Source organism: Ranitomeya imitator, chromosome 1, assembly GCF_032444005.1.
Source record: "Ranitomeya imitator isolate aRanImi1 chromosome 1, aRanImi1.pri, whole genome shotgun sequence".
In the NCBI taxonomy this organism is placed as follows: domain Eukaryota; kingdom Metazoa; phylum Chordata; class Amphibia; order Anura; family Dendrobatidae; genus Ranitomeya; species Ranitomeya imitator.
This window is the reverse complement of record NC_091282.1, coordinates 691,220,857-691,234,580: the sequence shown is the minus strand read 5'-3', so window position 1 is coordinate 691,234,580 and position 13,724 is coordinate 691,220,857. Positions and strand designations below refer to the sequence as shown.

General features: G+C 41.4%; 1 protein-coding gene across 2 annotated transcripts in view; it reads left to right on the top strand.

Moving 5' to 3' along the window:
* The window catches only part of HEATR5A (HEAT repeat containing 5A), a 107,408-nt gene that overhangs the window by 70,443 nt on the left and 23,241 nt on the right, over positions 1–13,724 (top strand). For both annotated transcript variants that reach the window (XM_069730402.1, XM_069730412.1), the window contains 2 exons: positions 10,820–10,958; positions 13,529–13,708. In XM_069730402.1, coding sequence (XP_069586503.1) covers positions 10,820–10,958; positions 13,529–13,708 — 319 coding nt within the window. The remainder of the gene's footprint in view (positions 1–10,819; positions 10,959–13,528; positions 13,709–13,724) is intronic.

Here is a 13,724-nt window from a genome sequence, read left to right as displayed (position 1 = left end):
GCCCTTAACCCCTTTACCCCCAAGGGTGGTTTGCACGTTAATGACCGGGCCAATTTTTACAATTCTGACCACTGTCCCTTTATGAGGTTATAACTCTGGAACGCTTCAATGGATCCTGGTGATTCTGACATTGTTTTCTCGTGACATATTGTACTTCATGACAATGGTAAAAATTATTTGATAGTACCTGCGTTTATTTGTGAAAAAAAACAGAAATTTGGCGAAAATTATGAAAATTTCGCAATTTTCCAACTTTGAATTTTTATGCAATTAAATCACAGAGATATGTCACACAAAATACTTAATAAGTAACATTTTCCACATGTCTACTTTACATCAGCACAATTTTGGAACCAAAGTTTTTTTTTGTTAGGGAGTTATAAGGGTTAAAAGTTGACCAGCAATTTCTCATTTCTACAACACCATTTTATTTTAGGGACCACATCTCATTTGAAGTCATTTTGAGGGGTCTATATGATAGAAAATACCCAAGTGTGACACCATTCTAAAAACTACACCCCTCAAGGTGCTCAAAACCATATTCAAGAAGTTTATTAACCCTTCTGGTGCTTCACAGGAATTTTTTGAATGTTTAAATAAAAATGAACATTTAACTTTTTTTCACAAAAAATTTACTTCAGCTCCAATTTGTTTTATTTTACCAAGGGTAACAGGAGAAAATGGACCCCAAACATTGTTGTACAATTTGTCCTGAGTATGCCAATACCCCACATGTGGGGGTAAACCACTGTTTGGGCGCATGGCAGAGCTCGGAAGCGAAGGAGTGCCATTTGACTTTTCAATGCAAAATTGACTGGAATTGAGATGGGACGCCATGTTTCGTTTGGAGAGCCCCTGATGTGGCTAAACATTGAAACCCCCCACAAGTGACACCATTTTGGAAAGTAGACCCCCTAAGGAACTTATCTAGAGGTGTGGTGAGCACTTTGACCCACCAAGTGCTTCACAGAAGTTTATAATGTAGAACCGTAGAAATAAAAAATCATATTTTTTCACAAAAATTATCTTTTCGCCCCCAATTTTTTATTTTCCCAAGGGTAAGAGAAGAAATTGGACCCCAAAAGTTGTTGTACAATTTGTCCTGAGTACGCTGATAGCCCATATGTGGGGGTAAACCACTGTTTGGGCGGATGGGAGAGCTCGGAAGGGAAGGAGCGCCGTTTGACTTTTCAATGCAAAATTGACAGGAATTGAGATGGGACGCCATGTTGCGTTTGAAGAGCCACTGATGTGCCTAAACATTGAAACCCCCCACAAGTGACACCATTTTGGAAAGTAGACCCCCTAAGGAACTTATCTAGAGGTGTGGTGAGCACTTTGACCCACCAAGTGCTTCACAGAAGTTTATAATGTAGAACCGTAAAAATAAAAAATCATATTTTTTTCACAAAAATTATCTTTTCGCCCCCAATTTTTTATTTTCCCAAGGGTAAGAGAAGAAATTGGACCCCAAAAGTTGTTGTACAATTTGTCCTGAGTACGCTGATACCCCATATGTGGGGGTAAACCACTGTTTGGGCGGATGGGAGAGCTCGGAAGGGAAGGAGCGCCGTTTGACTTTTCAAAGCAAAATTGACAGGAATTGAGAGAGAACGCCATGTTGCGTTTGAAGAGCCACTGATGTGCCTAAACATTGAAACCCCCCACAAATGACACCATTTTGGAAAGTAGACCCCCTAAGGAACTTATCTAGAGGTGTGGTGAGCACTTTGACCCACCAAGTGCTTCACAGAAGTTTATAATGCAGAGCCGTAAAAATAAAACAAAAATTTTTTCCCACAAAAATTATTTTTTAGCCCCCAGTTTTGTATTTTCCCAAGGGTAACAGGAGAAATTCGACCCCACAATTTGTTGTCCAATTTGTCCTGAGTGCGCTGATACCCCATATGTGGGGGGAAACCACTGTTTGGGCGCATGGGAGGGCTCGGAAGGGAAGGAGCTCCATTTGGAATGAGGACTTAGATGGAATGGTCTGCAAGTGTCACATTGCATTTGCAGAGCCCCTAATGTACCTAAACAGTAGAAACCTCCCACAAATGACACCATTTTGGAAACTAGACCCCCTAAGGAACTCATCTAGATGTGTTGTGATAGCTTTGAACCCCCAAGTGTTTCACTACAGTTTGTAACGCAGAGCCGTGAAAATTAAAAAAAAAAATCTTTCCCCCCAAAATTATTTTTTAGCCCCCAGTTTTGTATTTTCCCGAGGGTAAGAGGAGAAATTCGACCCCAAAAGTTGTTGTCCAATTTGTCTTGAGTACGCTGATACCCCATATGTTGGGGGAAACCACCGTTTGAGCGCATGGCAGAGCTCGGAAGGGAAGGAGCGCCATTTGGAATGCAGACTTAGATGGAATGGTCTGCAGACGTCACATTGCGTTTGCAGAACCCCTAATGTACCTAAACAGTAGAAACCCCCCACAAGTGACCCCATATTGGAAACTAGACCCCCCAGGGAACTAATCTAGATGTGTTGTGAGAACTTTGAACCCCCAAGTGTTTCACTACAGTTTATAACGCAGAGCTGTGAAAATAAAAAATCTTTTTTTCCCACAAAAAATATGTTTTAGCCCCGAGTTTTGTATTTTCCCAAGGGTAACAAGAGAAATTGGACACCAAAAGTTGTTGTCCTATTTGTCCTGAGTACGCTGATACCCCATATGTTGGGGTAAACCCCTGTTTGGGCACACGGGAGAGCTCGGAAGGGAAGAAGCACTGTTTTACTTTTTCAACGCAGAATTGGCTGGAATTGAGATCGGACGCCATGTCGCGTTTGGAGAGCCCCTGATGTGCCTTAACAGTGGAAACCCCACAATTTTAACGGAAACCCTAATCCAAACACATCCCTAACCCTAATCCCAACAGTAACCCTAACCACTCCTCTAACCCAGACACACCCCTAACCCTAATCCCAACCCTATTCCCAACCGTAAATGTAATCTAAACCCTAACTGTAACTTTAGCCCCAACCCAAACTGTAGCCCTAGCCCTAATCCTAACCCTAGCCCTAGCCCTAACCCTAGCCCTAACCCTGGCCCTAGCCCTAACCCTAGCCCTAACCCTAGCCCTAACCCTAACCCTAGCCTTAGCCCTAACCCTAGCCCTAACCCTAGCCCTAACCCTAGCCCTAACCCTAGCCCTAACCCTAGCCCTAGCCCTAGCCCTAACCCTAGCCCTAACCCTAGCCCTAACTCTAACCCTAGCCCTAATGGGAAAATGGAAATAAATACATTTTTTTAATTTTTCCCTAACTAAGGGGGTGATGAAGGGGGGTTTGATTTACTTTTATAGCGGTTTTTTTAGCGGATTTTTATGATTGGCAGCCGTCACACACTGAAAGACGCTTTTTATTGCAAAAAATATTTTTTGCGTTACCACATTTTGAGAGCTATAATTTTTCTATATTTTGGTCCACAGAGTCATGTGAGGTCTTGTTTTTTGCGGGACGAGTTGACGTTTTTATTGGTAACATTTTCGGGCACGTGACATTTTTTGATCGCTTTTTATTCCGATTTTTGTGAGGCAGAATGACCAAAAACCAGCTATTCATGAATTTCTTTTGGGGGAGGCGTTTATACCGTTCCGCGTTTGGTAAAATTGATAAAGCAGTTTTATTCTTCGGGTCAGTATGATTACAGCGACCCCTCATTTATATCATTTTTTTATGTTTTGGCGCTTTTATACGATAAAAACTATTTTATAGAAAAAATAATTATTTTGGCATCGCTTTATTCTCAGGACTATAACTTTTTTATTTTTTTGCTGATGATGCTGTATGGCGGCTCGTTTTTTGCGGGACAAGATGACGTTTTCAGCAGTACCATGGTTATTTATATCTGTCTTTTTCATCGCGTGTTATTCCACTTTTTGTACGGCGGTATGATAATAAAGCGTTGTTTTTTGCCTCGTTTTTTTCTTTTTTTTTCTTACGGTGTTTACTGAAGTGGTTAACTAGTGGGCCAGTTTTATAGGTCGGGCCGTTACGGACGCGGCGATACTAAATATGTGTACTTTTAATGTTTTTGTTTTTTTTATTTAGATAAAGAAATGTATTTATAGGAATAAATCGCGTTGCTGCGGGGGGCTCAGGGAAGCCCGTAGGGAGCCCCCTCCCTGCGCGGTGCTTCCCTGCACCGCCGGCACATCGCGATCATCTTTGATCGCGGTGTGCCAGGGGTTAATGTGCCAGGGGCGGTCCGTGACCGCTCCTGGCACATAGTGCCGGATGTCAGCTGCGATAGGCAGCTGACACCCGGCCGCGATCGGCGGCGCTCCCCCCGTGAGCGCCGCCGATCGCGCTGGACGTACTATCCCGTCCATGGTCATAGGGGCCCACCCCACATGGACGGGATAGTACGTCCGATGTCAGAAAGGGGTTAACTGAAAGACTTGGGTCAAATATTTGGGATATCGTTTCACAAGCTTCTCACAATAGTTGGTTGGAATTTGCTCCCATTCCTCCTGACAAAACTAGTGTAACTGATCCAGGTTTGTAGGTCGCCTTGCATGCACCGTTTTTTTCAGCTTTGCCCATACATTTTCAATTGGATTGAGAATCAGGGCTTTGTCATGGCCACTCCAAAACATTGACTTTGTAATCCTTAACCCCTTAACGACCGCCGATACACCTTTTAACGGCGGCAATTAAAGGTACTTAAACCACAGCGCCGCTTTTTAACGCCGCTGAGGTTTAAGTGTATAGCGCTCCCCAGCGTTGGAATTTCTCCGGGGTCTCGGCTACTGGGGGTAGCTGAGACCGCAGAAAACATGATTCGGGTCGGTTTTTACTGACCCTGGTGTTGCGTTCGCCGTTATTAACGGTATAACGGCGACCACAAAAAAAAGTCTGATTTTCCATTTAAAGGGAACCTGTCACCCCCAAAATTGAAGGCGAGCTAAGCCCACCGGCATCAGAGCCTTATCTACAGCATTCTGTAATGCTGTAGATAAGCCCCCGATGTATCCTGAAAGATGAGAAAAAGAGGTTATATTATACTCACCTGGGGGGGCGGTCCGATCCGATGGGCGTCTCGGTCCGGTCTGATGGGCGTCTCGGTCCGGTCCGGGGCCTCCCATTTTCATAGGATGACGTCCTCTTCTTGTCACGCTGCGGCTCCGGCATACTTTGTCTGCCCTGTTGAGGAACGATCACTCCCTCCTCCCCCTCCCCCAGTACCAGTCCAGGCATCCCCCCATGAAGTCTCCCTGGCCGCCGGCATTTTCTTCTGGGAGAAAATGGCGGGCACATTCGCAGTGCGTCCGCTGAGATCTGCCGGACGGCACCCGGCAACAATAGGAAATTTTTCCTATTGGTTCATTTTGATCACTCCGATAGACAGTGATGAAAATAAAAAAAAAGTAAATAAAACCCCCCTTTATCACCCTCTTAGTTAGGGAAAAAAATTATATAAAATCTATTCCATTTTTACTTTAGAGTTAGGGTTGGGGCTAAAGTGGGTTGGGGCTAGGTTTGGGATTACTGTTAGGGGTGTGTTAGGGTTGGGGTTAGGTTTAGGTTTGTGGTTGGGGTTAGGGGTATGTTGGGGTTAGGGGAGTGGTTAGGATTAGGGGTGGGGTGTGTTGGGGTTAGGGTTGGGATTAGGGTTAGGGGCGTTTTGGGGTTAGGGGTGGAGTTAGAATTAGGCGTTTCCACTGTTTAGGTACATCAAGGGGTCTCCATACGCCACATGGCACCACCATTCATTCCAGCCAATTTTGCGTTCAAAGTCAAATGGTGTTTCCTCCCTTCTGAGCGCTGCCATGCACCCAAACAGTGGTTTACCCCCACATATGGGGTATCCGCATACTCAGGACAAATTGCACAACAACTTTGGGGGTCTTATTTCTCCTTTTACCCTTGGGAAAATAAAAATTTGGGGGCAAAAAGATATTTTTGTGGAAAAAAATATTTTTTATTTTCACTGCTCTACCCTATAAACTTCTGAGAAGCTCTTGAGGATTCAAAGTGCTCACCACACATCTAGATAAGTTCCTTGGGGGGGGGGGGGTTTAGTTTACAAAATTGTGTCACTTGTGGGGGTGTTCACTGTTTAGGCACATCAGGGGATCTCGAAACGCGACATGGTGTCCGATCTCAATTCCAGCCAATTCTGCTTTGAAAAAGTCAAACGGCACTCCTTCCGTTCCCGAGCTCTGCCGTGCATCCAAACAGTGGTTTATCCCGACATTTGGGATATCAACGTATTCAGGAGAAATTGCACAACAACTTTTGTGGTTCATTTTCTCTTTTACCCTTGTGAAAATAAAAAAATGGTACTGAAGTTAAATGTTTGTGAAAAAAAGTTAAATGTTCATTTTTTTTTTTTAAACATTCCAAAAATTCCTGTGAAACACCTGAAGGGTTAATAAACTTCTTGAATGTGGTTTTGAGCACCTCGAGATGTGCAGTTTTTAGAATGGTGTCACACTTGGGTATTTTCTATCATATAGACCCCTCAAAGTTACTTCAAATGTGATGTGGTCCCTAAAGAAATGGTTTTGTAAATTTTGTTGTAAAAATGAGAAATCGCTGTTTAATTTTTAACCCTTATAACTTCCTAACAAAAAAAAAAATTAATGATGTAAAGTAGACATGTGGGAAATGTAATTAATTATTTTGGGTGACATATCTCTCTGATTTTAAGGGCATAAAAATTCAAATTTTGAAATTTCCCAAATTTTTGCCATATTTCCATTTTTTTTCATAAATAAACTCAAGTCATATAGAAGAAGTGTTAAAGCTAATATGAAGTTCAATATGTCACGAAAAAAACCTCAGTCAGTGGGATCTGTTGAAGCTTTCCAGAGTTATAACCACATAAAGTGACAGCGGTCAGAATTGTAAAAATTGGTTTGCCATTAAAGGGAACCTGTCACCCCGTTTTTTCAGTAGGAGATAAAAATACCGTTAAATAGGGCCTGAGCTGTGCTTTACAATAGGGTATTTTTTGTCCCCTGATTCCCTACCTATGCTGCCGAAATACCTTACAAAAGTGGCCTTTTTCGCCTGTCAATCAGGCTGGTCAGGTCAGATGGGCGTGGTCACAGCGCTGTTTCTCCCCCACATCTTGCTTATGTTCCCGTTGGTGGCGTAGTGCTTCTCGCATGCGCAAGTGCCGAATGCACTGCGCAGCTGTAGAAAAAGAGCGCGCTCGCCGCTATTCAGCGGTTTCTCGGTGGGCGCGGCCATCTTCCTGAGGCCGCGCGTGCGCAGATGGAGTCTCCTGCTTCCCGGGGCTTCAGGAAAATACCCTATTGTAAAGCACAGCTCAGGCCCTATTTAACGGTATTTTTATCTCCTACTGAAAAAACGGGGGGACAGGTTCCCTTTTAGCAGCAAATTGGCTCTGTCACTAAGGGGTTAAGCCACTTTGTTACCATTTTGGCAGTATGCTTTGGGTCATTGTGCATTTGGAAGACCCATTTCAGCTCAAGCTTTAACTTCCTGGCTGATGTCTTGAGATGTAAATTCAGTATTGCCACATAATCTTCTTTTGTCCTGATGACATCTATTTTGTGAAGTGCACCAGTCCCTCCTGCAGCAAAACAACCCCACTACATGAGCCTGCCACCCCTGTGTTTCACAGTTAAGATGGTGTTCTAAGGCTTCCAAGCTTCTCTCCAAACTTAACGATGGTCGTTATGCCCCAAATTTTCAGTTTTAGTTTCATCAGTCCACAAGACATTTCTCCAAAAATTAAGATCTTTTTTCCAATTAACGTCTTTTTTCCTACGTGCATTTGCTTTTGTCCTTGAGTTAATATTCACATGTCGGACCAAAGCACGTTCATCTCTGGGACACAGAACCCATCTCCTTCCTGAGCGGTATGATTTCTGGACACTCCAATCTTGTTTGTACTTGCATATATTTGTTTGCACAGATGAACGAGGCACCTTCAGGTATCTTGAAATTGGACCCAAGGATGAGCCAAGACGTGTGCAAGTTCACAATTCTCTTCTCGTTATCTTGGCTGATTTCTTTACGCTTTCCCATGATGCTACACAAAGAAGCAGTGTGTTTCTGGTGTGCATTAAAATACATCCACAGATGTGTCTCTAATTAACTCAGATGTTGCCAAAAACTTATCAGAAGCTTCCAAACACATGACATCATCACATGGGCAGTCCAGAATTGTTTAAAGGCATAGTAATCTTAGTGTATGTTTTGACTTTGCAGTAAGTAATAAAAATGCCTTAAAACATTCCCTCTCTTTCTCATTATTCTGGCATTTGGCAAATAATAATTATTGTAATCCTAATTGACCTAAAACGGGAAAGATTTATTCTGATTTCATGTCAGATATTGACAAAAATATGCATATGTGTCTTTTTATATTTTTATATAGGGTATGTAAATTTCTAGTTTCAGCTGTTTATAGAATGATACCTTGATATTGGTGATCTGATGTCTTATTCCAGAGAAATCCATTTAAAATAATCTCTGGAGGCAGATTCTCAGGGAGATCTACGTCCGGACCCTAGATCTTAACAGCTCATTTACATATTAAGAAAAACATGGATTTATCTGCAATAACACATCGGATCGCAGATGTCAATGTATCATGTTGTTCACCTTTCCACGAGCTGTGTGCCCATATAGAGGGCTTAGGAGGGTGGATCTTACTGACAGATTCTTTTTAAGGTAGATTTCCCCTTTGAGGTATAACAAAGCTGAATGTTCAATAATATATGATTCATTCCTAATTAATACAATATATCTTCCCTAAGGATTTTCTAAAATATAGTTTCATGGACTGTTAGCTGTCCGGAACTGGCTGTGTAATATTGTCTTTAACATATACTGGCTTATTCAGCCCAAATGCAGCTGAGCAGAGACTTCCCAACAAATCACCTGCACTCTGCCCACCCTGCCAGCTTCCTTTATCATGCTTCATTGAACCAAGACCAGAGTCCTCTTCAAATCTAGAAAGTTGGTGGTTCTGGAAGCAACTTTCTTTCTCTTGCATTTGTGCATGTGATATAACATTTCTGGTTTGCTCACAGCGCCTGTTGCTTGACTTTTGTTGTTGCTGTGTGTTCTTTCATTTGTCTTCCTGTGTGTATTGTCGTACTTTAAATTGTGAATTCTGCATTTTACTAAACGTCTGGAAACAATTTTGGAACCCTTGATGCATAGGTCTACAGAAGGTCTGACTTGCTATTGAAATGTACCCTTTCCACATGATGCTGTGGTGATGTCCAGAAATGGCGCTGCCAGGACTGAGCCTGAAACGGGGACACCAGTGAAGCATAACGCCGCTACTTGTGCATTAGTAACCTAGGACCTATCACTTACTAAAAAAAAATAAAGTAAAATCCCATACAAAAATCCCTAAACTCCCCTGTTTTGTGCTGCATCGCTCCATTGCAGAGATATGCACATCTGTTGCTCTTGCAACAAATGTTGCAGCATGTGAAATTTCTTCTTGCAGACCAACTGTGTTTCTTCAGAATCTTCTTTGGGCCATGCACTTTCACCCCTCCTAGACGCTACCAATCATAGCTCGGCGAAAGCGTCTCAGACTGCTAGAGCAATAGCCTATCTGCGATCACCAGTGTCTTTGATGGAGGGGTGAAAGCTCACTCCCGCAGAAAACACTCAAGCGCCCGGTTAGGATTTCACACACTGAGCTCCAAAAGCAACAAATGTGAATATCTTCGCAATGCAGTGACACAGCACAAAACGGAAAAGAGCTGCAGGATTAGGGGATCTCTGGGCACGCTTTAAACATCTATTTTTTTTTTCTTTTTAAAGTGGACAACCCCTGAAATACATTCAATTCAAATAAATCCTAGTGCACAATAAGCTCCCTTTGGTAGTGAAAGAAGCTTTGTGTTACACTAAAACTTAAACGGAATCTGTCACCAGGTTTTGCCCCCTAATCTGCCAGCAGTATAATAGTATAATGTAGAGACAGAGACCCTGATTCCAGCGATATGTCATTCACTAGGCTGCTTGCTGTAGTTTTGATAAAATCCCTGTTTTATCAGCACATTTTCACTAGAGGACTAGTAAAGCTAATGCCATATAGTCCTCCCTATCCATGAGCTCTGTAGAAACCAACCAGCCTCCAGTACAGTTTGGCCGCTTTCTGCCTATGCACAGTGTATACAGAAAACGGCCAATTAATGGTGTGGGCGGGGTTATACAGAGCTCCTCATTCAGAGAACTGCTAGATTTTATCACAACTGCAGCAAACAACCCAGTAAATGTTACATCGCTGGAATTGGATCTAAAACTCTTTATCTGGTGATAAAGGGTGAATATTCACTTGATGCCATTCAGTAATAGTATTTAGATCTCACCGGATGTTGTTCACATGAGGCTATGACCGCTTTGACTGATTGCAGTTAACAAATCCCTCAAATCCCTTTAAGATCAAGATAGATATGCAATGTACAATATACATTGACTATTATGTTAAAAAAAAAAAAAAAAAACAATCAATCACCAATGTTTTCTTAATAAATGCATCAGAATGTGGAGATATTTTAGAACGTACAAGGGCAGTTATGATATACAGTAATGACCTATTAGGGGGCAATATAGGCTGCTAATCCTTCTGCCATTGCAAATTGCTCTTGCATGAAACCCACTCTACTTGTCGTGTGCAGACTTATAGCACATTACGTCATACTACTTAAGATGCAGTATGATTTGTTATAAAAATAGACTTTCACTGCTAGGAATGACGTGCAGTGCCAATGTTTGCTTCCTAACATACGTTTGCGGTTGAAACCGTGCTTCTTAGCCCCTGTTTTCTATGCTACTTGTCACTTTTGCTTATATTATACATAGGTTCACCTGTGTAGTCCTCATTTGATCTTACGCCGGGCAGTGTTGGCGTGTCTGAGACAACTCGCTCAACGAGAGGCAGCAGAGGTATCTGAACATGCTATGTCTATGGTCAAAGACGGGCAAGAAGATTTGAAAATGGGTGAGTGCTGCTTTCTTACAACACATTTGCATCATAGTTGGGCCCTAAAGAGGGTAATACATACCTAAGCTGATATAAAACCAAAAACACATGGGCCACCTGCATAGCGAACAAGTCTGTAGGAACTTGTTCACACCACCAAAGAACTTGAAAACACTAAAGCGCACAGAGACGTAAAAACATACTCTGTTGTAAAAAAGTCACAGTAAATAAGCAAGTGCTAGTCAAAAAATGAAAAAATACAGGGTATTTAGTTAATACGTTTTTTTGCAAAAAAAAAAGTATGTTAAGCTGTTCCACCAATCGCCAAGGTATACCCATAATAGAGCAGTCCTGTCTAATGTATATAATCCCTATCTGATGTATTTAAAAACCTGATCATCTGTATAGCACCTGTATGAACAGGGCTCAGAGAGAAAAAATATCCACGTTGAACATGCGAGATGGAACAGCCACAATGCATATGACCCACAAAGGAGTGGTGAACTCCCCAGTCTAGTAGAAACAAGAGAACAATTATAAAACCAAAAACACATGGGCCACCTGCATAGCAAACAAGTCTGTAGGAACCTGTTCACACCACCAAAGAACTTGAAAACACAAAAGCGCACAGAGAGGTAAAAAAATACTCTGTTGTAAAAAAGTCAAAGTAAATAAGGAAGTGCTAGTCAAAAAATGAAAAAATACAGGGTATTTAGTTAATACTTTTTTTGCCAAAAAAAATGTATGTTAAGCTGCTCCACCAATCGCCAAGGTATACCCATAATAGAGCAGTCCTGTCTAATGTATATGATCCCTATCTGATGTATTTAAAAACCTGATCATCTGTATAGTATCTGTATGAACAGGGCTCAGAGAGAAAAAATATCCTGTTCCATCTCGCATGTTCAACGTGGATATTTTTTCTCTCTGAGCCCTGTTCATACAGGTACTATACAGATGATCAGGTTTTTAAATACATCAGATAGGGATTATATACATTAGACAGGACTGCTCTATTATGGGTATACCTTGGCGATTGGTGGAGCAGCTTAACATACATTTTTTTTTTTTTGCAAAAAAACGTATTAACTAAATACCCTGTATTTTTTTCATTTTTTGACTAGCACTTGCTTATTTACTGTGACTTTTTTACAACAGAGTATTTTTTTTACCTCTCTGTGCGCTTTTGTGTTTTCAAATACCTAAGCTGATGTTCTGCTACTTGGATATCTGAAAAAAAAAAGAGTTTTATTCCCTATCGTGCTGTAATCGCAAGCGTCCTGTGGGCAGTCCCTTCATGTGAAGTGTCCTGAGCTCTTTGATCTTCTGTGAAAGCTGCAGGCTGGTGATTATAACTGCATCTCTTCAGAAGATGAGCATGAAGAAAAGGGCTTTGAACTCAGTAAATTGAGAGCTGTTAAGAGAACTGCTCTGGAAAGTGCCATAGCTGGGATCTGGAGGGGAATGTGATTCTACAGGACTGATAAAAGATCCCTGTCAGGAGCTGAGAATAAGGGTATGTGCACACGTCAGGATTTCTTGCAGAAATTTTCCTGACAAAAACCAGACATTTCTGCCAGAAATCCGCATGCGTTTTTTTCGCATTTTTTCATGCGTTTTTGACACGTTTTTGGTGCGTTTTTTTTCCAAATGCATAGAATAGCGGGAAAAACACAGAAAGTCGGCAAAATTAATGAACATGCTGCTTTTTTTTACCGCGATGTGTTTTTTTCGCGGAAAAAAACGCATCATGTGCACAAAACATGCAGAATGCATTCTAAATGATAGGATGCATAATGTATGCGTTTTTAATGAGTTTTTATAGTGTTTTTATCGTGAAAAAATGCGAAAAAACCTGAACGTGTGCACATACCCTTAGGGGGAGGCAAGTATTTAACTACTGCATATAAATAAGTGGGCTGGAGAGAGCTGACTGGGATGTTCAGAGTTAACCCCTTTCCTAGCATGTAGCTGCTGTGCATTGTCAGCCAGGGTTTAGGTTGAGCCCCATGGAAAACGGCTGTCCACTATAACAGTTCTCATTGTAGGAAACTGACAGCAGATAGAAAAGCAAGCCCTTTGCAAACATTTTTATTCTAACTAATTAAAGAATGGGAGAAATCCCCTTTTTAAATGTATTTTTTTATATAAAAGTTTTGACTTTTTTTTTCACAATCTATGATAAAAAAAAAAAAAAAGTAAAACTTCCATTTTGCATTTTAAATAAATAAAAATCACCTAAAAAATGTGCCAACTAGTCAGTTTTCAGGTAACAGGAAATATATTTTTTTTCACAATGTATAATAAAAGCATAAGTGAAGACAGTCAAAAGGGCAGTCAAAATATTTACTGTAAATCCTACAATCTAAAAAATAAATAGACACGGTTTGTAGTCCGTAAAGTCATCTTTGTGTCTATTTGGGTGGTTGCAGAAACATTATCAATAAACTGTAATTGGTGCACGTGCCTCTGCTTGTGATGACATTCTCTGATCAAGTATTTTTACATGCTGTTGCAACGTGTTGAAAGAGCTACAAAGTGGTCAGATTTAAAGCCGTGTACATTTTTTTTTTTTTAAATTTGAGCAGATTTGAATATGCGAGAACTTGGTCTGGAAGGAGTTCTGCTGAGTCTTTTGGACAGAGAGAGTGACCCGCAACTGCGTCAAGATGTGAAAGAGACCCTCCTTCACATGCAGAGCTGTACAGGACTTGCCCGTCTTTCTTTCTGGCTGCGACTGCACAAAGACATCCTCTCAGCATCTGCAGGTGACTGTCAATGATT